The sequence below is a fragment of the Psammomys obesus genome, unplaced genomic scaffold, assembly GCF_907164565.1.
Source record: "Psammomys obesus unplaced genomic scaffold, mPsaObe1.curated_primary_1811, whole genome shotgun sequence".
Taxonomy (NCBI): domain Eukaryota; kingdom Metazoa; phylum Chordata; class Mammalia; order Rodentia; family Muridae; genus Psammomys; species Psammomys obesus.
In genome coordinates, this window is record NW_026585698.1 from 2,380,272 (window position 1) to 2,406,674 (window position 26,403).

Below are 26,403 nucleotides of genomic sequence, written 5' to 3' on the forward strand. Positions count from 1 at the left end.
ATAAAGCATGCTTATTAGAGGCAAAGGCAGGAGAAACCCAAGGCCCAAGCTCTATCAGACCTTCTTAAAATTGAGAAAGTGAAATTCAAATCAAATCTTGTTCTTTAGTATCTAACAGGATTTGTCAACTTGTATATTACAGGAACCAAACGGCAATGTGACTTGAGAAGAGAAAGGTTTCCTTTTCTGTTACTTCAGAAGTAGCTATCTATTTATCTGTCTGTCTGTCTGTCTGCTTTGGGGTCCAGGAGTCCCAGGTCTTACTGAGCAAGCCTGGTTCCTGTGCAATACAAGAATGTTGAGTTTAATCCCCACCAAGCACCACACAGTTGGACATGGCCATGCATCCTTTTAACCAGGGCACTGAAGACCAGAGACAGGTGGACCAAATAGCAAACTTCCTCTGGTTCCTAAGCAAGAGGAGGGAAGCTGCGTTCTCCTCTCCTATCCAAATGAGTGACATATACGCACACTCACGGTCACCCTTCTTACAAACACCGAGCCAAAACCAAGACTTAGTTTTCCTAAAGTGCACTATCAATTATGAAACTAACAGAGTCTCAAAACATCTTGCACTGTGTTATTTTGGAGATTGAGTCTTGCTACATAGTACAGACTGGCCCAGGCCTTGGAATTGTCTGCTTTGGCCTCCTGAACACTGGGATGGGGTTTTGCCCCCATGCCTATGGTTCTAGAAATGCTGCATGTGACAAAACTACCCCTTTATTCTTTTAGTGACTGAGAAAGGGTCCGATGAGCACAGGCACCTTTTCCTCAGGGGTTCCGGCCTATAGTCTGAGGGATGGAGATATAGCTCAGTGAACAGCACTTTCTAGTATGTACAATGCCTCAATTTCTAGCTCCGGCAGGGAAACTGAGGCACAATGCTATAAATCTGCTGAGCCTTCTCAATATCCTTCTGTCAATCAAATCCCATCTACAGCTGGGGTTTGTTTGTTTGATTGGTTGGTTGGTTAACTTTGGTTTTTTTGGAGACAGGGTTTCAATGTATAGCCCTGGCTGTCCTGAAATTTACTCAGTAGACCAGGCTCTGCTTACTTCTATCTCCGAAGTGCTGATATTAAACTGTGCATCACCACCACTGGCTATAAGCTAACATTTTCAAGTGTGTACCTGTGTCTCAATACCATAGCATTTGTCTGGCATGTGGTAAGGTCTTAGATGCAATATTCAAACCACAACTAAATAGGTAGATAGGTAATTTAAAAATTCTCTCTGGGCTGGAAGTGGTGTTGCTTGCCTTTAATGCCAGGTCCTCTAAAGCCACTGTATTTCTTTTCTTTTTTCTTTCTTTCCTTCCTTCCTTCCTTCCTTCCTTCCTTCCTTCCTTCCTTCCTTCCTTTTTTTCTTTCTTGAGCCAGGGTTTCTCTGTGTAGCCTTGGCTGTTCTCACTTGCTCTGTAGACCAGGCCGACCTCGAATTCATAAAGATCCACCTGCCTCCCAAGTGCTGAGATGAAAGGCATGTACCACACCACAGCCTGGCAAGCAGCCATATCTTTAAATTTGAGGTCAGCCTGACTATAGTCAGTTGCAGGACAGAGAGCACATTTATCTTTTCATTTATTTTCATTGATGAATAATATTTTATGGCATGGATGAACCATATTTTGATGCTACACTCCTTTGTTGCTAGACATTGGGTTCCCTGCCCTTTTGACAATCTGATCCTTTCTAGATCATTAAGGCGGGTAAGGGCCATCTGGACTCTTTCAAAATGAAAGAACTATTCTTGATTAATGGTGAATGAAGTTACAGTTTCTAAGCCTTCAACAAATTCAGTGAGCCGGGCATTGGTGGTGTACATCTGTAATCCCAGCACTCTGGGAGGAAGAGGCAGGCAGATCTGTGAAAGACCAGGCCAGGCTGGTCTACAGAGTAAGTCCAGGACAGCTAAAGCTACACAGAAAAACCCTGTCTGGTGGTGGTGGGGTACAATTTAGATAGCAGAGCCAGCCTTGGAGGTCCCATAGATTAGTGTCTTGCTTCAACAGACTTTGGACGGAACAGACCCCGGGACTCCCTCGTTGTTAGCTTTTAGCTAACAGTCTCCCCAGTAGCAACCTCCCAGACCATCTTCTCGGCCTTTGACTCCTAGGACCAGCCAGCACAGTCTAGTTCCGGTTAGTGTCACACACTGTGGAGCAGCTGTGACCTCCCAGATTCGAAATAATTATTTCATCTAAGTAGAAGCTACCGTGAAGCACTTGAGGCCTGCCTCCTCTGCTCTGTACTAGCCAGCAGGACCTCCACCTGAACCTCTCAAAGCCACTAGGCAGTTTTGTAACCACCCTGGAGCTCCTCCAAATCTTGGAACAAGTAAAAATAAAGCTTTGTTTGTTTTTCGAGGCAGGGTTTCTCTGTGTGGCCCTGGCTATTCTGGACTCACTTTGTAGATCATGCTGCCCTTGAATGCACAGAGATCCACCTGCTTCTGCTTCCCCAAGTGCTGGGATTACAGGTTTGCACCACTGTGCTTGGCAAAAATAAAGCTTTTTGAAACAGCAAATAGGCTGGGCACTCAGGGAGGCAGAGGAAGGCAAACTGCTGTGAGTTCAAGGCCAGCCTGGTCTACAAAGTCCCGAGACAGCTTAGGTTACACAGACAAACCCTGCCTTAAACAAAACAAAAAAAACAAAACAAGAAAGAAAAAAGAATCATCAAATGAATGAATTAAGAGTTAGAAAGAAGGGTAAAAGATAGCTCAGTGGGTCTGTTGGAAGGAGCCATGATAGATTGAAGTTTCCCTTTTTAGCATATATGTATGTACAAACACACACACTAACAAAAATAAAATATGTTCATCAAAATGAAAAAATTAAACCAAGCCAAAGCCCAACGCAAAACACATTTGTTCCCTATGGCTGTGTCTATAATTATAGTATCTGGTCATCACAGGCAAGAGGGTTTGAAGATATCCTGGACTGTATAGACAATGTATAGACAAATAGCCTGAGTTGATCACAAAAAAACATAGAAAAAGAAATTAATGTTCATTCTTAGGCCTGAGTGTTTTTGCCTCTGTGTTTGTCTGCTCCATGTGAATACAGTACACCCATCACCCGAAAAAGGGCTCTTGGAACTGGAGTTACAGACAATTGCGAGCCACCGCACGGTATTGGGAATTGGATGTGGTCCTCTGGAAGAACACCCAGAGCTCGCAAACCCGGAGCTTCCTATCCAGCCCTAGCTTCATTCATATAGTCACACAGTGTGTCAGATGATGTGACATTCCTGGACCTGTTTCTCTTATTTTCCTGTTTAGTTCTTGCCTTCCAGTGTTGAGGGGAATTTCTTGTGCCTTTCATGTGCATGAACACTAAGGCCACTGAGAAGCTGCCATACTTCACCATCTGGATACTGTATGTGGCAAAGGGAAAAGGCTTAGTTCAGTTTAATTTTATGCACATGATAGAAGTCTTTTATGAAAGACATGATTTGTAAGTATTTTCTCCCATTCCTGTCAGTTCTCTTTTCTCTATTAGTAGTGGTCTCTGTAGCAAAAAAAAAAAAAAAGAACCTTTGAATTTTGATGGAGCTTATCTTTTGCTTGTCTGCTTTGAGAGACTGGTAATCAACATGGACCCTGAACTGCCAATTTTTGTACCTCTTTGACAGGATTACAAGTGTCAGCAACCATACGTGGATTTACTTATTCTTAGGACATTTGCACTACAGCTGTTCTTTTGAAGAAATAATTTATACAGTTACCCGGCCATATCAGAAACACTGACTGGTAAGACTCTATTTTTCCATGATCATGTTGGCGTGCACCCTGTTTAAAAGTCACTGAAGGCTTATCTATGAACTATTAATTCTGTTCCACTGACTGTACATCTAATCCTGTGACGGTAACCATATGTATTATTTTGTTTTCTTTGCTCTGATAAAGATCATGACTAAAAACGTTGGGGAAATGGGTCCAATTGGCTTTCAGGTTAGAAGCCAGCAGCAAAAGAGGCAGGGGAAGGAAATAAAGGCAGAACAAGAGGCAAAAAGTGAAGTAGAGGCCACTGCTTACTGGCCTGCTCAGCCTGCTTTGTTTGGTTGGCTTGGTTTGGGTTTTGTTTGTGTTCGTGTGTGTGTGGGTGGGGGGGTGTTGTTTGTTTTTCTGAGACAGGGTTTCTCTGTGTAGCCTTGGCTGTCTTGGACTTGCTTTGTAGACCAGGATGGCCTCAAATTCACAGAGATCTGCCTGCCTCTGCCTCCCCAAGTGCTGGTATTATAGGCATGTGCCACCCTGCTCAGTTTGGTTGGTTGTTTTTTTTGTTTTGTTTTGAGACAGTTCCTCTGTGTATCACTGGCTGTCCTGGAACTCACTCTGTAGACCAGGCTGGCCTCCAACTTAAAGAGATTCACCTGTCTCTGCCTCCTGAGTGCTGGTGTATACCACACCTGAACTGATCGAAGGTGGCTCACACCTGTGGTTCCAGCGCTCAGGGGGGCAGAGGCAGGTGGTTCTCTGTGAGTTTGAGGCCAGCCTGGTCTCAAAGCAAGTCCAGGACAGCCAAGGCTACAAAAAGAAACCCTATTTCGAAAAACCAAACCAAACCAAAAACAAACAAACAAAAAAAACCCCAAAAAACAAAAAACAAAAAAACCACCTGTGTACCACCACCAGCCAGCCATGAAATTTGAGAAAAGTAATATTTGCTATTAGATACACTAGGTTATCTAATGTGGAAATGTTTGAGGGCCTGGGTTCAAGTCCTTAGAACCCATGTAAAAAAACAAACAGGAGTGACATCACCGGTAGTCCCAACACTGAAATTGGAGAAAGGAATATATCTGGAGCTCACTGGCAGTGCTAGGCCAATGAAAGCCTCTGTCTCAAAGAGTGTTCAGTGTAACCCAGGAAATGCCTCTGTAAGTGTGCGCACACACACACACACACACACACATGTACAGTGGAACACAGAAATGATGTGAGCTGCACTCATTCTAATAAACAAATAGATGACTTTTTAAAACTGAACTTTATGTTAGTAAGCCTTGGTAAATTAAAGTCACATGGGTGTTTTGACTATGTGACTCCTGCTTTACTAATAGGATCTGTTGCACTAAATTTACTAAGTGATTCATATAATGGTGTGGTAGTTTGAATAAGAATGGCTGCCAAGAGGCTCCCACATTTTAATGTTTGAACAACAGGGAGTGGCATTATTTGAAAGCATTAGGAGATGTGGCGTCTGAGGAGGTGTGTCACTGGGGGTGGGCTTGGAGGTTCGAGAAGCCTGTGACAAGCCCAGAGTCTCTCTCTCCCTGCCCACAGAACAGGATGCAGGACTCTCAGCTGCTGCTACAGCACCTGTCACCATGCAGCCATGTTCTCTGCCACGATGACAATGGACTAAACCTTTGAAATTGTAAGCCAGCCACAATTAAATGTGGTTTTTGTTTGTTTGTTTGTTTTAATATATATGAGTTGCCATGGTCACAGTGTCTCTTCACAGCAATAGAATAGTGACTAAGGAAGATGGCTATTGTTATTAGAAAGACATCACAGGCTCCATATTTTGTAAGGAGGCACCTTTTTTGGACATGCACAGTGGTACAGCCCCGAAACAGACTTGAAGACAGGCAGGCATATATATAGGTATCTGTATAGGAAGCTAAGCAAGGTGATTTAACTGGCTTACTCTACACCAAACTCAATCACATCCCATGATAGTAATAAACCACCCTCAGGGCTGGAGAGACGGCTGACTTGGTAAGAGAGCTTGTGGAACACGTATGAAAATCTGATCTGGCTCAACAGCAATCTAATTCTAAGCTGGACTGGCCTCTCACACCCTGCCAATGACAAGGCACAAGCTCTCCGACAAAAGCCAGGAAAATACTTCTGCATCCAGCAAGCATGCTTCAGAGTGACTGCCACACTCTCCCTCCCATGGTGGAAATTCATGGTGGGATCCAGGCTAGAGGCAGCCAGAGCTCTCCAGCACATGAATTGCCACCACATACAACTAGTTGAAATAAGTCTTTCTGCTCTAAGTTTAAGTTTTAAAAGTGATGTCTGTTCAGTAGCAGAAGAATTAATAATTAATTCCTAAAAACTCTACTTAGAAACCAGACAATCTATCTGTATCAAGGAAAGATGCTTCAAAGGCTGCAGTAGTACACAAAATACACAACTGCTCACTACGGCGACAAAACCACTCCAGGCCCGGCGTCACCTTCCGAATCCGGCTGAGTCCCTCTACTATTTTAGTTGTGGTGTTATGTGCGCAGAGGTCGAGCTGGGAGAGCTGGCTCTCGTAACCCACCGTGTGGTCTCCGGGATGGTAGCTGCTCCCTCCCTCTTTTTTAGGTTCCCTTCCCCTTAACCAAAGACCTTTGTACTTGCTTCCTCTCTACTAAGCAAGACTCTAGCTCCCCAAGTAAATAAAACTTTAAATTAGCACCAGTAGGGTGTCCTTGGCATTCCTTCACTTAATACATCCTCCCTTCTTCTAACCCACATGCCATAGCGCGCAGCATGACCTGAACTCCAGGCTGAAATGGTGCACCACCGTGCCAGGCCTAGCTTCAGCCAGCTGTCTCATCTTAATGGGAATATTCTAGAAGGATTCATGCAAAATGAGGGAGGCAAGACAAGACCATTATCAAAGCACAGCAAAACTGGAGTAAAGATGTGCGACAACTTGATTTTGAAAGGAAACTTCTCCTTTTTTTTGGAGGTAGGGTCTCATGGGCAATAAAATCTATTGATGTATATTTTCTCTTAAGCAAATAAACTGAAAAAATGTAAACACTCAATAATTATATAAACAAAACCTCCAGAGCAAATGTGTGATCCAAATTATTAAAAGCACTCCGTGAGACCACGGGGAAGGGCTATTCTTTTTCTTAACTGACAACATCCTGCCACTGAAGTCCAAAACCTAATCAAGACACACAGCTTCTTTCCTAGCTTCCTGTGGACACGGCAAGTTTCCCAAGTCTCCATTTTTGCCCAGACAAAACCTCTGAATGTAACACATGAGACAAAATCCATTCTCCAAAGCACCAAGCAAAGTCTCCCAGCGGTACTCACCCACTTGGCGACTGGGCAGCCCTGAGAGCTCTTGCCTTCTTTCCCCGTGTACTCTATCTTCTCGATTCGGATTGCCTTTCCTTTTTGGCCATACCTGAGTATAGAACACAGGAGGGAGGTGGGCCTAATTAATGCCAATCTGAACTCAAAGCCCCCACGTTTTGAAATCTAAAAGCACTGAAGACACATGAACGCCAGTTAAAAAAAACATGTAATTTACACTGGCTGGCATGTGGCACATTGCTTTTGTTGCCCATTTCTATTTACTTTAAGATCATTCTAAAAATAGCCTGGCCTCAACACAAGTCTCGGGCACACTGGGAAGTTAGAGTTAAAGTGTTGGTGGCGGTCAACTGAGCTGCTTCTACCACTGGAAAGTAACAGAAAAATCACATGTTCCTGATGGCTGTGTGAGGGCACTGTTTCCAGTGCCCTGCTCCTGGGAGGAAGGACTCAGGAAGGCATGTCTCACTGAGCCCTAAGCATCATCCAACTCACACTCCTGAACGTCTCCATTCACCTCATGACCACTCCAAGACCTTTTCTCTGCATTGACCCAGGTCCACAGTGAAGGAAGTTTTAGCAGGGAAGCACAGCTCCTCACCTAGTCTCCATGAGCTCCCTGACAGCAGCAACACTTGGTCCTGCCCCAAGGTGTGTATAATATGGGCCTTTGTCTTTTTGTGTACCTCGATCTGTGGAAGGAATAAGATTATTAGACCCAGTTTTACAAAGTAGCACAGGGGCTTTTTTTCTTTTGTTTTTTTCTTTTTTGTGATCAGTTTTGACTTTTAAAGTACGAGACAACAGGTCCTGGATTTGGACTAGCTCCTGTTGCCATCTTCTGGCTCCTAATACTTCTACCAGTCAAAGGAGAGAACAGAAAAAAAATTTAAGGGGGGTCATATTTCGTCTTCTATTTTTCTACCTTTTTAAATTAATGTGACTAACGGTTATTAAGACGAGGTCTCAGGAGAGCCTCAACTCCCTAATAGCCAAGGATGGCCTTGAACTCCTGCTGCGCCTGCCCCTCCTGCCACAGTGCTGGCATTACACACTTCTTCTTCTGCCTTTGTAGGTTCCTATAATAACTGCTAACAAAGAGCAAAAAATTTGAAAAGCCCAGCTTCGGTAGCCTATTAAAGTGATTCTGATAATATAATTTACCCTACTACATGAACACAAGTATGTTTTTTATTATAATAAAAGTATACAAGGAAGTTACTTGTTGCAATTATTGGCACTATCAACAGAGATACAACTTTAACACCTGCACATAGGCAATAAGTTATAGGTGAGTTTATAGTAAATACAATAGTTCTTAGAACAATAGCCAGAAACTTTTAGTATCGCTGAAACTTTTTACGTGAAAAAGGAAAGTTCAAGTGTGGGTATTGACAAATTTGGGACACTGAGACAATAACAAGCCTGGACTACATTACAAGACAGCTGACCTTAAACACTTGGGACCTGACTGCAAAAGGCAAGTCACTAGCTCGGATTGGAGATACACAGTTATATCACTAGCTCGGATTAGAGATACACAGTTATAACACTAGGCCCTGGGAAGAGGAACTGGAAGAGTGTTTTAGGGTTCAGGCCAGCCAGCCTTATACAATGATTAACGTCCTGTTAAAATGCACAACCAAATGTCCACTTGAAAAAAGCGTTTAAAGACCTAAATTCTGTAAATTAAACCAACAACAGTGCTATGTTCTAAAAAAAGAGGCTGAGACATTCTGGGAACAAGACATAGATCCAGTCTGTAGCCCTGGCTATCCTTAAATGCCCACCAGGTATGTACCTGTCTGTATGTCTAATTTGTTTTGAATTTTTGTGAAATTTGGGAACACTATGTTCAGTTTGGCCTCTATGATCACCTGTCACTGAAGCTTTTCTGGGTTTCATATTTTTTGGCCACGCTGTTTTTACATAAGTTGCTACTCTGGTTTAAGGATGTAGCTCAGATACATAGTGCTTCCCCAGCACATCCAAGACTGCAGGTAGAATTGCTAGTACTGGGGGGAGAAGGGAAGGAGCATTAAAGCAAGCAAGTGAATATTTGCAATTAAAAAAAAAAAAAAAAAAGCAAGGGATGACCCCAGGGCGACCCCAGTCTTTATTTTAATCATCCGTGGGTGTCTATGTACACATGAGTGCAGGTGCCTTGAAAGGTGATGGGACTAAAGTTATAGAGAAGGTTGTGAGCTTCCATGGGGTGCTTGGAATTAAATCTGGGTCTTCTGGAAGACCACTGAGTGCTCTTAAGCCCGAGCCATCTCTCTAGCCCCTTTCCTAACAAGGTATCTGGAAAAGACTTGGTCTCATTAGTGATTCAGAGCGGGGTGAGTCTGGCCATGGGCACTTGGCAGTAGTTTCAGTTACTTTTGATTCTGTCAAGTATAGTTATATACATGCACTATGGCTTCCAGCCAGTGGGAAAGGGCCAGGGATTCTGTACATGGCAAGGCAGTCCCCATTATGTCTAATGTGTCAACATAGCTGCCTTACTCTATTTGACACTATCCTGAAAGCAAGCGCCTCAGCTATGCGATGTCACTCAGATGACAGAGCTTTTGTTTTTCTGTGTTTGAGAACATAAAACAGGGGATGGAGAGATGGCTCAGTAGTTAAGAGCACTGTCTGCTCTTCCAGAGACTCTGAGTTCAATTCCCAGCAACCACATGGTGGCTCACAGTCATCTATACTGGGGTCTGATGCCCTCTTCTGGCATGCAGGTTTACATGAAGATAGAGCATGCAGGCATGCAAGATAGATAGATAGATAGGTGATTTTTTTAAAAAAAGCACAGAAACAGCACCTAGTAACTCTCAACCTTTCTAACGCTGTGATGATTTAATACAGTTCCTCACGTGGTGATCTCCAACCATAGAATTGTTTCAGTCGCTACTTTATAACTGTAATTGCTACTGTTATGAATCATAATGTAAATACGTGATTTTTTTTTTCAAGACAGGTTTTCTCTGTGTAACAGAGCTCTGGCTGTCCTGAACTCACTCTGTAAGCCAGGCTGGCCCCAAATTCAGAGGTCCACCTGCTTCTGCCTCCCAAGTGCTAGGATTAAAGGCCACCACATCTGGCCCTTTTTGAAGGGTAGCCAAAGATGATTCTTCCCCCACCTCCTGAGTGCTGGAAATACAGGAGAGTGCCGCTACACTCACGTTCCACCTCACAAAAATCAATCAGTAAACAAATGGAATTCTTTCGGGCTGAAATTTCTTTGAATGTAGGTAGAGCAACAAGCAAATGTCATTAATTAAGCTTTGAGGAAATTCATTCTTAGTCATGAAAATGAACCACGTGAGAGGACTCAGTGTATTTTCCACTTGAAAAAGTTTGCTTCTTTTTCCCAGTTTATGAGTTGAAATTTCCATTTTTTTTTTTTCTGGGCGAAATAAATAAAATGTCAAGAGAAAAGCAGGAACACTTGGTGCATCTTAGCTAAGCTAACAAGGGCCAAAGATGCCCCACCCATCCACCCCCAAAAAAGCTGAATCTGAAAACATGCACACCAGTGAGCGCTTACCAAGACAGTGACAGGTTGGGTCTTCCATGTCACTCACTCCGGCTAGCAGATTTTTTGCAGGCTCGCTGAGGAAGTTCATGACACTCTCATTGAAATCTGCCTGTGCGCTGTGCGCGGTAGAATCACCCAACGGCCCGTCGCTCCATGTCTGAGCTTCCCGCTTTGCGGTAACAACTGTAACTCCGTTGGAGCTTAACACGTTCCCTTTCCTGAGAATGGACGCCGGATCTGGCAAGGGTGTCTCAGGAGAGGTACCAGGCAGCGTCGGTGGCATCTGATGCACCAGGTTCTCTCGAGCGCCTAGATGAAGCTGTGTCTGAGCAGCACCAGCCGTCACATTAGCACCCTGGTTCGGGGACTGGGGCAGAGGCTGCACCTTCTGATTGACATTCACTGTTGGCTGTACCTGAGAGTTATCTGCTGGCTCCGCACATGCCTGCCAGCTGGATTCCGACTTGAACTGGCATGTTGGCGGAGAATCTGATGGTTCAACCTTCACTTTCTCCTTTGCCAACTCATGGCATCTTGTAAATTTTATCTGACTGAGAGGAGGAAATAACTTATTGTGTTGGAAGGAGGTGTTATTATGAGCCACTGGCTTTAATATTTGGTCAAAGATAGGAATAGTTCCCAACAGAACAGGAACATCATGTGGACCAGACTGGCCAAACCTTTGAAATTTGGATGACATCCAAATGTCATGCATCTTACTGTACTGGATGGCCAGCTGCTCTTGCTTCTTCTGATCATTTTCTTGAGGGCTGAGGACTGGGGGTTTCTTTTTCCGCTTGTCTGTGTATGGGGTTGGTCTTGTTTTTTTCTGGGTCTTCTTCTTTGGCTTTGCTGATGGCACCCTAGGTTTGCTCTGTGTACTTGAAGGTGGCTTCTGCTGTGCCATGCCTTTCTCCTGACTATGTTTCTGCTGTACAGTCTTTGCAACAAGGCTCTCTGCTGTACTTTCAGCATCCTTGACCTCTGACTTAATGTGGTTGTAATTAATTACGGATGCAAGTTGGGTTAATTGTGCTGCGACATCTTCTTCAATTTGACTGTAGGGAGCATCGTGGCAGGACAGATCGTGGGAACTCAAATTTTGATTGCTATTTAGTACCTGACTGCAGTTTTCTAGATTATGACTTTCTGCCGGCAATGGATGTGAATTCTTAGGACTTCCGAGGGGAGCTTTACCCCCAGCAGTGCATTTTCTATCAGCTGTGGGTGGATTTGAATGTCCTTGTGACTTTGTAAGTGCTCGGTTAGAAGCTGAACTATCAGGCGACTTGAACACTCTGCTCTGGCCATTGAAGAAGACAGTGTCACGGTGACTCTTCCCTTGTAAGTTTGGGTCTTGGAGGTCTTTTCTCACTGAATAGAGGATAGCCTTACAACTGTTAAGCAGGCTAGCTGTTCTCCGATCTGTTTCTTCATCTTTCTCTGACTTGGATGGGGAGGAATTCTCTGATGGAGCTTCTGAGAGCTGAGTAAGGGCCTCTATGGCAACCACTTGTTCCAAGGTTAACCTCCTGTCTTTCATCAGGGATAAAAGACTTGGCTGAACTGGAGAGCCATCTTTGGGTTCTTTTCTGAGTACCTTCTCAGGGGTCTGAGGCTGACCACCAGCCCTGTGTGTATTGGGATGATTATTAAAGGTGGCGGATTCAGCACCAGATCTGCAATTTGAGCCAGGCTTCTGGAAAAGCAAGATGTTCCCTGTCCCCTTGACATGATCACAGCTCCCCTCGGAAGTGACGGAGCTCATGACATCGTTGCGGTCTGAGGGGTCAGTCAGCAATTTAGAGGAGTTCTTTTCCAATGCCTTGGTAAATTCTTCAAGATTCAGTTTGTCAAGTGGAAGGTTCGGGTCTGTGGGTAAACAGTGTACATTTTTCATGCCGTTTCTTATGGTCTGTGCAAACGTCGGAGAAAGTTTGGTTTGTTGCTTGTCATCTTCAGAGGGTTGGGAATTTTCAACCCCAGTTAAATTTGCATTGAGGCTTCCCTTGACTTGACCCGCTAAGTGGGATTTCTTGTTTGGCGTCCACTTCTCCACCTCGACTCCCGTCATGCTTTCTGCATTTTTCCTTACATTTTCAAGGGGATATGTGATCAAATCCAGTCTCTGCTCTTCTTCCCCATGGCCACAGGTACTGTATTCCATGGATTCTGATTTGGGGCCATTTACTAGTTTGTTGTTAGAGTCTGTCTGTAAAGTAAGCACAGAAATTATTCCCATTACCTGGTGAAATGTCTACATAAGACACTTTCTTCCCTTTTTTGTTGATAGGATCATGTTGTGTATCCAAACTGGCTTGGAATTTGCTGCAATGCTCTGGACTCTGTTTAAAGACTGGATTACAGGTGAGGGCACTACAGCCAGCTGGAATTCTGCAATTCAATAGCACTTAAATGAGGCTAGAGATACTGCTTTAATAGCATGTGTGAAGTCCAGGACCTAATCCTCAGCCTCCCCACCCCCATTTAAACTATGCATAGTAGCTCACACCTGTAATCCCAGAAAGGCAGAGAGGCAGATAAACCTCTGAGTTCAAGGCCAACTTAAGTCTTGTGTGCCACGCAGCCCAGCCAAGGCTACAAAGAGAGACCCAACCGCTCTATGAATTGATACACAATATACTTTAAAATTTTTATTTACCTTTATTTCATGTGCATTGGAGTTTTCCCTGCACGTATGTCTATGTAAGAGTGTTAGATCTTGGAGTTACAGACAGTTGTGAGGTGTCATGTGGGTGCTGAGATGTGAACACGGGTCCTCTGGAAGAGTAGTCAGTGAGTGCCCTTAACCGCTGACACACCTCTCCAGCCCCAATAAATAATACTGCTGTTCAGTAGGCAACACTTGCAGAGGATGTGTGGGGGCTGAGGTCAATGCACAGCACTCCGAGGGGTGGGGGTGTGGCACGATCCTATGTGCACAGCATGTTGAATTTTTCCCGTAACCACATCACAGGCACATGAGATCTCCACAGGCGATGAGATCGTCATCGCTCAGCCTGCAAACCACTGTTCTTGAGATTAGCACCATGTTTTATATGACTTCCTCTCACTGACTATGTGTAAGTGTAGTTCATTCATTTCACTGAGCATTCGAGTCCACACCAGTAGAGATTTTGGTTATTTTTAGGGGTTGAATATTATAAATACATGACTATGAATCTCATATTCTCTTTGGCAAAGATTCGTACACACAGGGCAGATTGGAAGTTCTGAGTCATGCAATGTGTGCTGCATGCACATTCAGCTTTAGTGGTTTTAGGAAATGTTCACACCAGTAATTATGTCCAAATTACTGCGCATTATAATTAGCAATTGCTATATTATATTCATGCATGTATGTGAATTAAGGCTTTTGAAAACCTTACTTGCTTATTTTATATTTATGTATTTTATGTATGTATGTGGCCAGATGTGTGTAGGCTCACCACACATGTACAGGAGAGTGCTGAACCCCTGGAAATGGAAGCACAGGATAGTGTGAGCTGTTGCGTGTGTGCTCAGAGCCGAAGCTGGATGCTTGTTTTTATTAAAATTCTGTTGAAAAATTGAGCTGTCGCATGTAAAAAGCAGGCCCCTCCCCACTTGTCTCTGAATGGTGGTGTGCATGGGGGTTGGGGCAAGGGCATCATGCTACAGCCCAGTGTTTGAGATTTTTATAAATAAAACAGTAAGCTTGAGGGTGTTGGGACCAGGTGCACATTAGGCAAGGGCTCTGCTGCTGGCCTACCCCCCCATTATCATTATTCTCTTTCAAGACTCAGTGGTTTATAGCCACCTGTAACTCTAATTCCAAGGACTTCACCTCCCTCTTCTGGTACCAGGCATGCATGGAGTGCATTTAAAATACTCATACCTATAATAGATAACACTTAACAGATCTTAAAAAAAACCCTAACATTTAACCTCACAGAATTTCTCTTTTGGGGAATGAGAACATACAGTTCAGGTGTTCCTCTGCCACGGCTCTATATCCACAGCAGCGGTAATGCTAAATCCTTCCTAAAGCAAGCTTTAAGGCAGCATTGTTTCCCTCAAAGAAACAGTTGAGTGAGGGACAAAACAAAACACCAAACACCAAAGGAGCTGAAAAGGTGCCTCAGTAGTTAGCAGGTAATGCTATTGCAGAGAGTTTATGGTCAGTGCCCAGCTCACAGCTGCCTGTAAATCCAGCTTCAGGCCGGATCCTACACCTACCACAGTGCCCCTGATACTCACATACACGTTCCCACACGCAGACAGACACACACACACCACAGAAAGGCTGCTGCCTACCCAAGTGCCAGAGTGTTCCACATGCACAAACTCTATTATTCTTTGGTGCCTGGTGGCTGGCACATCAGGCCTAGTGACTATCAAATCTGGTGGCTCCTGCTCACTAGAGTCACCCTGGAAATCTCCTGATTCTTAACTACAGACTCTCCCCCCCCACCCCACCCCCGCCAAGACAGGGTTTCTTTGTGTAGCCTTGGCTGTCCTCAACTCAGTTTGTAGACCAGGCTCGCCTCAAACTCACAGAGATCTGCCCGCCTCTGCCTCCCTGAGGATTACAGGATCATAGGTGTGCACAGCCATCTCCTGAGCTCTCAGATATGTAGCCTGCCAACTCCTTTACACCAAGGGTGGTTACCCACATTGGTAATCCTAGCACTCTGAAGGCAGAGGCAGGAGGACCACCCTGAAAGCGCAAGCTAGCTGAGGCTCAATATAGTTTCCAGGCATGCCTCAAGACTTTCATCAAGTGAGTTCATTTCCCTGCTGACACCAAAGGAACTTCTTGCCACTATAAAATTAGTAAGGAGAAAACATGTTATATGACCTTTGCATTCCCATTATAAGCCAGTTATATGACCTATGCCTTCCAAAGAACCTAGTGCAGTCAAGAGGGTCAGGTAGAGCTGCTTGCTGAGAGAGCCTGGCTTTGTCAAGACACAAATACATAGCTAAATGTGATAAAAGTAAGGAAGGAAAACTAAACCAACAGAGATGCCCACACATCCTCCATGTTTACTGTGGCTCTAGTCACCATTGCCAAGGTATAAGGAGCCAGCCTGGCACTGCTCAGCAGAGGAATCAGGAAAAGATGGTACTCATACACAGTAGGAGTGGGAGGGGTTTGCTTGCATGTACATCTGAGTGAGGCTGTCAGATTCCCTGGAACTGGAGTTATAGACAGCTGTGAGCTGCCATGTAGGTGCTGGGTATTGAACCAGGGTCCTCTGGAAGAGTAACTGCTGAGCCATCTCTCCAGCTCCAGTGGGAATTTTATTCAGTCCTAGAAGACCTACTGTTATCATGGATGTCTAGAACTTGAATACAATCCTCCAACATGAGTGTTTTATGTACCTATGAAACTGTGGAGGGTTTTCTTTTTCTAGGTTAGCAGACAGAGGCAATAAGCCTCCAAGAGGACAGTTACATTAAGAGAATGAAAGTTACTCAGGGAGGCAGAGGCTTGTTGGGGGTTCAAGGCCAGCTTGGTCTACAAAGTGATTCCAGGACAGCTAAGGTTACACAGGGAAGCCCTGTCTCGAAAAACTAAAAATATAAAATAAAATAAAAGTTACTCTCACATGTAACTGCATACACTGATATTCAAAACACTTCATCATAGGACATATTAATGTTTTTGAGACATGATCCATTTTTGAGCCAAGGTAGCCTTAAATTCCTAGTAACCTTCCAATTGCTGGGCTCCCAGGCATGTGACAGTACACTGATCTTGAAAACAGCACATTTATTTTGTTATAAAGCAAACAAAAACTGGGGGGGGGGGACAGGAAAACAAAACAAACAAACAAACAAACAAACAAAAAACCACTCCACGAGGCAACTCCCAATTGCACTTACTCGGGTGCACTCAGCCAACAAGGGGAGCAGGAGTCAAGGCCAGCCCGAACTGCACTGGGCTAAAGGAGAGCCAGGGATACATAACTCAATTGCTCTACACTGGTTCCATAAATCACAGTTTATACTTAGACTGTGAAAACTCCGGAAGCTTGCCAGGCTGCCCCATAAGATTTTATTATGGAGCCCAGTGCAGATGCTAGAGTGACCAACCTATCTTATCTACCTACCTGTTTAACTTCCCAGAGCTAGGATGGAACCCTGGGTTTCCACTACTAAGAAACAAACTCCAAACTGTATTTTCCTTTTAAATAGGGCCTAAATGTTCCTCAGGATTTCAGGACTTTGACCTCCAACAAGTCTTGTTTCCCCTAATGCTCCCCCCATGGCATTCTCCAGCAGGATGAAAGATAACCTTGGAATGCCTTGAAATTCCATCTTGAAAGCCATCAGATAACAAGAGCAGGAGCCCCAAAGGTTTGGCCTCCCCTGCATCCCGTCCATACAATGTCAAGCCTCCAGTCAGCAACTCTTAAAGGGGAAATGGGGCTCCTTATTCCTGCTTTCTGAGAACAGAAGCTCCACAAAATAGCCACCACGAGCACCGAGATGGTGTTGACAAATTCCCAACAGAAAAACCAGTGCCTCCTCAGGCTCCAGCCTGCTCCTCCACACAGGCTTTCTATATGTTCAAGTCTTCTCAAAGTTGAGGGCTGAGGTGAACCCCGATCATCCAGCATACTGGAGACTGAGGCAAGAGACTGCCAGTTGTTTAAGGCTTGACCAGGATATGTAGATGATCCTGTCACAAAAATTCCAAACAAAACCAAGCAAACCCGCAGTCTGTAACACTGTGATCCATCACCACAAAGACAAAGAGAAGAGGGTAACTACAAGCCCAAGGCCAGCCTGGTCTCCACAGGCAATCCCAGGCCAGCAGGCAATTGCCATGCCTCAAACACCAACAACAAAAAACACAGAGTGAAAAAACGAACTGCACACTAGAAACACCTGGGATCCATTGAGATCATATTCTAAATCAATATACTTATTTACACATAATTTCAAAATTGTAATCACCTAAAAAGTATCAGATTCTAGCTGAGGACTCTGCACATAAATGAGGACCTTGATGAACTTCTAAATCTCCAGGCTCCACCTTCAAATGCTGGAATTATACACATGTGCCATCAAACCTCATTTTATGTAATGCTGGGAGTCAACAGGGCTTTGTAGTTGCTAAACATGCACTCTGCCAACTGAGCTACATCCCTAGCCAAATATTTTAATTTAAAAATATGAAGCCTGTGATACTCGCAATGAAACTTACACCCGAGGAAAGCATTTCAAATTCGGCATATAAAATAAAACACGGATGGGGCATGGTGGCCATGCCTGCAATCCTAAGCACTGAGGAGTAGTTCAAGACCACCCTCCACCATGTAGTAAGTTCTAGGTCAGTCTGTACCATGTAAAACCCTATCTCAAGAGCTGGGTGCCGTGGCACACGCTTATGATCCCAGCATGCAGGAGGCAGAGGTAGGTGGACCTCTGTGAGTTCGTGGCCAGCCTGATCTACAAAGTGAGTCCAGGACAGCCAAGGCTACACAGAGAAACCCTGTCTCAAAAACAAAACAAACGAACAAACAAAACCCAAACAAATAAAACCCTATCTCTGGTTGTCACGTCTCACCAGATGAGGTTAGATGACTGTGTCCAAGTTGGTGACCCAAGTTGCATCCCTACAACAAAATGTTGGGGAGAACTGAATCCACATATTTCCTGTGTCGTACAACATGCAATTCTGTTTATGTTGTACGTTGGAAGCGCAAAATATCATTTACACACACACACACTCGGTGGTGCACACCTTTAATCTGAGCACTCAAGAGGCACGGTCAGGCTGATCTCTGAGTTTAAGAACAGCCTTGTCTACATAGTGAGTTCCAGTACAGCCAGGGCTATATAGTGAGACCCAGCTTAAAAAAACAAAAACTAAAGTAAACAAATCTCAAAAGGCAGGCTTTTTACATTAAGTAATATGGCATATTGTTTTTCTAATTATTATTATTCCCTTGAGAGTCACATCACCTGCTGCCTTCCACCACCGTTGCTTGCTCTTTTCCCCCTCTCTCCCGCTGCCCTGTCTCTTTCCATGGTGCAGGTCCTATATCCTTGGCCATGCCATGAACGGGCTTTATTTTAAATGCAACCTTCAAGGGAATAAAAACAAAGGATATATAACAAGGACGAAAAAAAAAATGAATACAGGATCACTTCTTGGATTTCTAGTTATTGTTTTTTTTTGTTTTTGTTTTTGTTTTTTTTTTATTATTTTACTCAGACACCATGCTCACAGGCAACACTCTGACTTCTGGACCACACAATACTGCTGGGAGTCCACGTGCCCACTACCACACCCGGCATTGTTCTGATGCAGTAGCAACAGATGCCATCTTAAAACCAGAAAGTTAGAAAAGTAAAAGAGCTCAGTGGTAGAGCACTTGCGTCGTAAACATAAGGCCCTGGGTTCAATAGCAAGCATCCCCAATAAAACCAATAAACATGGGCTGGAGAGCTTTCTCAGCAGCTAAGGAGAACTGGCTGCTCCTTCAGAGAACCCAGGTTTGATTCCCAGCACCAGGCAAACATACATGAGGCAAAATGCCCATACACAGGAAATAAATAACTCTTTTTATAAGTATACACAATATTTTTAGAGATTTGGATCGGGATTGAGATGTGTCTTAATTCATGAACCGGGATGATGGAGGACTTGTGCCTCCATATGTTCAATTGCTATGCATGATTACCCTAAAACATCTTTAAAACAATGTCAGTTTGGTTACAGGATCACTTAGGTTTGTCTCAGGACAGCCTGGGGCACAAAGTCAGACTGTGTGCAAAAATGAAGCAAGGTGGGAGGTGTGGAGGAGAGGAGAGACAGTTAGGGTCAGCCCCCATAAACCACAGGTGCTGGCCTACGCCTGTAATCCCAGCACTCGGGAGGCAGGGCAGGACCCCCAGGAACTTCGGGGCCACAGCAGCAGCCTGGGCTACATGACAGATCAAAGAAGGACTCCCAATCCTGTTGATTCTCACCACGAGTGTCTCACCAAACTTTGATGTTATATAATTGGGGCATAACCCCAACACACGTCTATCCTGTTCTTCTTGGAACACTGCCAAATAGGCTTCCCTGGCCACATCTAGATTTTTTTGGTGTGCTGCCGACCACAGAGATGAGGACAGTAGAAATGAATCAAACTTTCAAGAACACAAGCTGCTGCCAAGCTACTCACTAACCATGAAGTCTGTCCTCCAAGGCCCCTTCCTGTTTTATTCTCAAAATTCATTCAGGTTCAGGCACATGAGCTTGGGAGAGAGCTGTCGCACAGACACTAGGAGCTGAAGGACAGAGGCCTTTACCTGCAGTGAGCCCACAGGCTAGGAAATTCGCCTGCATAGAAGCCTTCCCAAGATATGGGTATGGCAATACATCCCAGGAGAGCAATTGCCTGGCATTTGTTTGTTTGTTTGTTTTTTTTAATTCTCAGGCCCAGGATTCAATGCCCTGAAGTGAGAATCAAAACCAAAATCCAGCCTGGCGTAGCTGCTCACACCTTTAGTGGCAGCACTCCATAGGCAGAGGTGGAGTTCTGTGAGTGCCAGGACAGCCAGAGATACATACACAAACCCAAAAAACAAAAACAAGCCCCCAAATCAAACGGTTGAGCTAGTAAATGAGTTGGCCACTACAAACTGTGAAAAGGGAAGTAAGCACACACTTACGAATACATGCAATGAAACACAGCGCTAAAACCCACACTTAGAAACAATTATACTGAGGGCCTGAGAAGGCTCTGTGGGTAAAGGTGATTGCTACCCACTCTGAAGACCTTGGTAAAACTACTAAAAATTGTCCTCTGGTCTCCACATGTTGTCTCAGCACAGGTCAGCCAGCATGTATCCATGCACATGGGTGCTGGTACACAAACATAAAACACACATAAGTAGAACAAGAATAAATAAAATGTAAAACAAATACAAACCCAAGGAACCATTACAATGAGAAAGCAAGATCTGGCTCAAAAGACCAGGATTCATGGATTCATTGCAATACCTGGGTGATAGAGGGCTTGTAGTGGCTACAGCGATAAAGGCTGAAATTCAGAGACAGAGCTGCTGGAAAGGCGTTTGAAACAGTGACAAGCAGCAAGCCACACAGCAAGCTCCACTTCCAGGAGATTTGATACCCTCTCCTGTGGTCCCTGTGCTTGCGTGTGTGTGTGTGTGTGTGTGTGTGTGTGTGTGTGTGTGTGTGCGCGCGCGCGCGCGCTCTCAAGCGCACACGCACGCACACACACACACACACACACACACACACACTAAATAATAATTAAACACACACAAAACACCAGATAGCCAGTTGTTCTGTTGCATACTTATAACCCCAGCACTTTACAGGTGGAACTAGGAGAAGCCTAGTTCAAGGCCATCCTAGGCTATAGGAGACCCATTTTAAAAAAATGGCAGAGGGGGAGTGAAATAATCCCATTACACATTCTACAAAGTCATGTTGACCTTGAGACATCAAAAGAGTGGGAAGCCTCACATCTCAGGCACCTTGGCATTGAACTTGAACAGTCTGCCCGGTCTCCATCCTGTTCCTTCCTAATTAGTTCATAATTAGGTTGGCATGCAGAAGAACAACATTGCTCTTCAAGCTTAGAGGCTGAGAATGTTAGCAAGGAGCCAGCTGAGAGGACCACAGCTACTCCAACTGTGAGTGCCAGGATGGTAGAGCAGGGCTGTCTCTCAGAAGACTACACTGTCCCAGCATCCCATGCAGCCTCACAAGGCAAATCTCTCTTTGGCTAATGAAACAACTGGGGTAGAGCAGGGAGACCTTGGGTTTCCTTCCTAATTCTATAGAAAACCAACAACACAGATAGGTATTGTGTCCAAACATTTTGATCCGAGGCCGTTGAATTTTTGTGAGTTTGAAGCCAAGCCTGTCCTATGCAGAAAGTTCCAGACCATTCATAATCCCTAATAGATGAAGAACAGGAAAATTGTCCCCTGACCTCATTCATACCCCAAGAGCTGGAACTTTCCATGTTGATCGTGTCCGACAAGGAAACCAGTTTTACAGAGAAGCAATGTGATAGACACTTAAGCCAAGATCTAGCACCTCCACTTTCTCTGGTTGTACACTCTAAAGGGTCATGCAGCGGTTCACACTGAAAACCCCACAGTGGGGCGGATGAGACAGGACACTGAGGTTGTTGAGAGTTTCGAGGCGCGCCTCTGCTATACACACAGTGAGTTTCAGGTCAGCCCAGACTACAAAGAGAGGACACACTTTTCCTCAAAACAAAATTCAATATCCATCTGCTATTCTGATGGCTCTACCATGAACCTCTGAAGTCTACAACAGAAGGAAGGCAGATAATTCTAGGCCATCCTAAGCTTCACAGTGACAGCCTATTTTAAAAAGAAGAAAAAAATCTAATCAGAGGAAAGGAAAAGTGAAAAAGAAGCCCCCTTCTTGGAAGGGATTCCAAATAAGAACCATCCTAAAATCATTCATACATTCACTCACTCACATTCAAACATAGAGCTAAGATCTTCTGCAATCCAAGTACCTGGAAGGCTAAGACAAAAATCTCAAGTTCAGAGCCACCAAGAGCTACATAAACAGATCTCAAAATAAATTTTAAAATAATGAAATGCATGACAGATAATACTGTTTTAAGCGCATATTCTTGAACCACAGTGTGAGGAAGGCATAAGAGCTCCTAACTGCAGACCCAGCATTCCTAAAACTCAAGCAGGAGGGTGGTGCAATCAGGGTTAGCATGGGCTGTTGGTGAGATCCTCCCTTCTAACAGAGAAAAACGACAACAAAAATTAACCTAACCCAAGCATGCTGGCATCCACCTGTAGCCGGAGGAGTTTGGAGACAAAGGAAGAAAAGCTGCCTCAAGTAAGAGGCTAGCAGGTCTACAGAGATTTCCCAGCTGGCCAATAAGAGCCTGTCAAAAAAAAAAAAAAAAAAAAAAAAAGCTGAAGAGCCAAGAAAATCAGGATTTTGATGTCTGCCTGTTATAAGGTTAATCGGAGGCCAGGAGAGTTACATAAAACCCTGACTCAAAAACAACAGATCCGAAGCACACAGTGGGTTAAGGATTAAAATGACGTAGCTGTGCTTAGAATGACTAAAGGCAAACTCTGCCAGGTCCCACCGTTAGAGGCTGCACAGCAACTGAAACTCATTATTGCTAGTGGAAAGTCATAATATCGCGGTGACTCAGCAATGCCACCTCCGTTTATCCAGGACAAACGAAAGCATATGTTCTGTCCCTCCACAAGTAAAGCCTTGAATAAAAATGCTCACGGTAGATTTCTTCATAGGGGGAAAGAAACAATTCAAACGCCAATCAAAAAGAGAATGGATAAACACAACGTAGCATATATTTAACAATGGAACACTGCCCTGGAACAAAAGGGGACAAATTACTGTAGTGAAAACAAGAGTGAACTGCAGTAACTGTCAGTGCCCCGCTGCTGAAATGTGACACCGAGGGCTGCAGAGGTGGCCCAGGAGGTAAAAAGCACTTGTTCTTGCACAGGACCCACGTGGTGGCTCCCACCCATCTGTGGCTCCCGCCCCAGCAGATGACATGCTCTTTGGCCCTCCAAAGGCACCAAGCACACACGTGGCACACACTTACTGAAAGGCAACACTCACACACGCTTTAAGAAACAAAAAAGGGCGCAGGCAACAGCCAGGCATGTCTGCACAGGCCTTTAATCCCAGCACTCTGAAGGCAGAGGCAGGCAGCTCTGAGTTTGAAACTAGCCAGGTCTTCATGTTGAGAAACTGTCTCAAAAGCCCCCAAAGGCAAATGGCATAAAAACAACGTGTAAAAACCTGGTTTAGATGTACAGCGGTGAACCTTTGCAATCCTAGCAGAGCCCAGGAGAAGGCACTGGGTCCCAGGAACTGGAGCTGTAGGTGGTTAAGAGAACTCAGCAGGAAGTGCTCTTAACCCCTGAGACATCTCTCTAGGCCCTGTGATTTTTTTTTTCAAGAGTATACTGGAAGCTGGACATGAACTCACAATTCTCCGTCTTTCCTATCCTTACAAGCGCTTGATTTACACACAGACAGCAACCGACAGGATTCGTATGATTGCGTTTATATGAAATATCTAAGAGGCAAATCCATAAGCCAGACAAGTCGGTCAGTGACCGCCAAGAGTCAAGGTGGACAGGAGGCCTGCACGCAGCAAGAGTAAAGGTGATGGAGGTAATAAAAAGATTTTTGAATTGATTGAAATGACAAATACACAAGTGTGAATATAGTAAAAGCTACAGGCCTATATGTTTGGGATATGAAATATATGCTAAAAAAGCTATTAAGTAGGGGGTGTCCAGTCCAGGTAGCTTAAGAAAAAGACAGTGCACACCTGTAATCAAGGTGAAGGTCTAACCCAGGGTAGCTGAGACGCTACCTCAAAAGCAATAAAATGGTGGCATGTCAGGTGCCCGATCCGGAACCTGCAATTCCAGTACTCGAAGGCCAAGACGAGTTCCCTAAGTCTGAGGGCAGCCTAGGCAACACAGTGATTCCCAAGGGTGGGCTGCAAGGAGACCATGCGTCAGGACAACAAAATACCACTAACAGTATTGCTGTCCATCAAAGTGCTGCTCCACTTAGAGAGTGTGGGGTGAAAGAGCCAAAATACCTATGTGCATACAGATCAGCAGGCGCCGGGCTGGTGGCCCGCACCCTTAATCCCAGCTCTCAGGAGGCAGAGGCAGATGGATCTCTGTGCTCTGAAGACGTACAAAGCCAGGTTGGGATGGAGATGATCAGTGTTTCATTATATCTTCATCAGAATTGTTTCTACATTGTATTTACAATGTGAATGTTTTTGTATGTAGTATGTACTTGAAAATGATCATTCCACCTGCAGATCAAAGTGAATACCATTTTGTTTTTCTTTTTCCAGACAGGGTTTCTCTGTGTAGCTTTGACTGTCCTGGAACTCACTCTGTAGGCCAGGCTGGCCTCAAACTCACAGATCCACATCACGACTGCCTAGCGCGAATATCATTTTTTAATCATTGCAAGTCTCAAAAGTATTAAGACTCAAATTTTCATAGCAAAAAAAGAAAAACCCAATAAATACACCCAACTGTAATCTGGCAATTAAAACAGATGAAAATAGCAACAACATTAGAATGAATGCACAAACACAACACCTGTAGGCATGGCACATATGCACTTTGTTTTGAAAATTCCCACAACAGCTATACGGTGGTGATGCACACCTTAAATCTTAGTGCTCCTGAGGCAGAGGCAGGTGGATCTCTGGGAGTTTGAGGCTAGCCTGGTCTACAGAGTTCCAGGACCAGAGCTACATACTGAGACATCTGTCTCACAAATAAAACAAACAAAACAAAACCCACCTACACTAAGTGGCATTACCTGGTGGAGCGTTCCTTTTCCTGTAGCTGTGAACAGAATCCAAGGCCTTGTCCTTGCTATCTATCCCTGAGCTAAATCCCCAACCCCTGTACTAAGCTTTGACCTTAGCAAACCTATGCATTAGTCTGAGGAGTCACAGGGTATTTTGTGGAGTGCATTTCCTGTGACACGCCCGAAGGACACTTGATGCACTTATTTTGTTATCTTGACCAGAGGTAACTCTTTCCCTCAGAGCTGCCAGAACCCAGGGCTGGAGAAGAGAATGGGCCCGAGGGGCTGATCTCCCGCTCCCCTAGTTGGAATTCTTTTTTGTTGTCATTGCAGGTAAGATAAGGTAGAGAGGGCCACAGGAGCACCGAAGGCAGATAAGGGAAGACTGAAGTCTGGTCCACATTCCACCGTCTAGGCTAAGCTGTGGCAATCTGACTGCAGTTTGACTTACAGTCATCTGGAGATTAACTAAAGCCACAAACTGGCTGACTCACGCCTGTAATTCCAGGTTTGCATACTGTGGCAGAAGTGGTGCTACCAGACCAAGGCCAGCTTGGCCTCTGACCCTGTCTCAGAAATAAATAGATTAGACCGCCAGTCTTGGAGGCACATGCCTTCAAACTCAAGGAGATCTTGGGTCTACATAGTGGGTTCTATGTAGAGATCCAGTCCCAAACAAACAGTCGGCGAGGTGACACACACCTGTAATCCCAGCACTCTGGGAGGCAGAGACAGGTGGATCTTTGTGAGTTTGAGGCCAGCCTGGGCTAAAGTGAGTCAAGGACAGCCAAGGCCACACAGAGAAACCAAATACTGGCCTGTTAAGAAGAGACTCTGACCCAGACAGCAAGGAGGATGGGACAGTAGCCTTTATCACCTATGAATACCGCAAACAATAATTTCATCCCTGAACCAGGTGATGGTGGCGGTGGCAATGACATACACCATTCATCCAAGCCCTTGGGAGGCAAAGGCAGGCAGATCTTTGTGAGTTCCAGAGCAGCCAGAGCTATACAAAGAGAAACCCATCTCAGAAACAACAACAACAACAACAAACCAAAAAACAAAAACAACAACAAAATAAGAGTAACAACAATAATTTTATTTCATCACTGAAAGCTGTTCCTAACTGTATTGATGCACACTTTTTTTTTTTTTGACACAGGGTTTTTCCATGTGGCCTTGCTGTCCTGGACTCTCTTTGTAGACCAGGCTAATCCCAAACTCAGAGATCCGCCTGCCTCTGCCTTCATGAGGGCTGGGATTACAGGCCTGTGCCAGTGCACCATCACACCTGGTTTTGATGCACACTTTTGATCTTAGCTGTGGAATAGCCAAGGTAGGATTGCAGGTATAGGAGGAGCCCAGGCTATTAGAATGAGCTTGGATGTACAAGGAATGAAACTGTCAAAAAAAAAAAAAAAAAAAAAAAAAAAAAAAAAAAAAAAAA

General features: G+C 44.5%; 1 protein-coding gene across 2 annotated transcripts in view; it reads right to left on the reverse strand.

The window, feature by feature from the left end:
- Positions 1-26,403, reverse strand: part of Tet1 (tet methylcytosine dioxygenase 1) — a 66,300-nt gene that overhangs the window by 16,674 nt on the left and 23,223 nt on the right. For both annotated transcript variants that reach the window (XM_055598855.1, XM_055598854.1), the window contains exons 3-5: positions 10,604-12,806; positions 7,661-7,751; positions 7,057-7,150 (exon numbers count right to left, since the gene is read on the reverse strand). In XM_055598855.1, the coding sequence (XP_055454830.1) occupies positions 7,057-7,150; positions 7,661-7,751; positions 10,604-12,806 (2,388 nt within the window). The remainder of the gene's footprint in view (positions 1-7,056; positions 7,151-7,660; positions 7,752-10,603; positions 12,807-26,403) is intronic.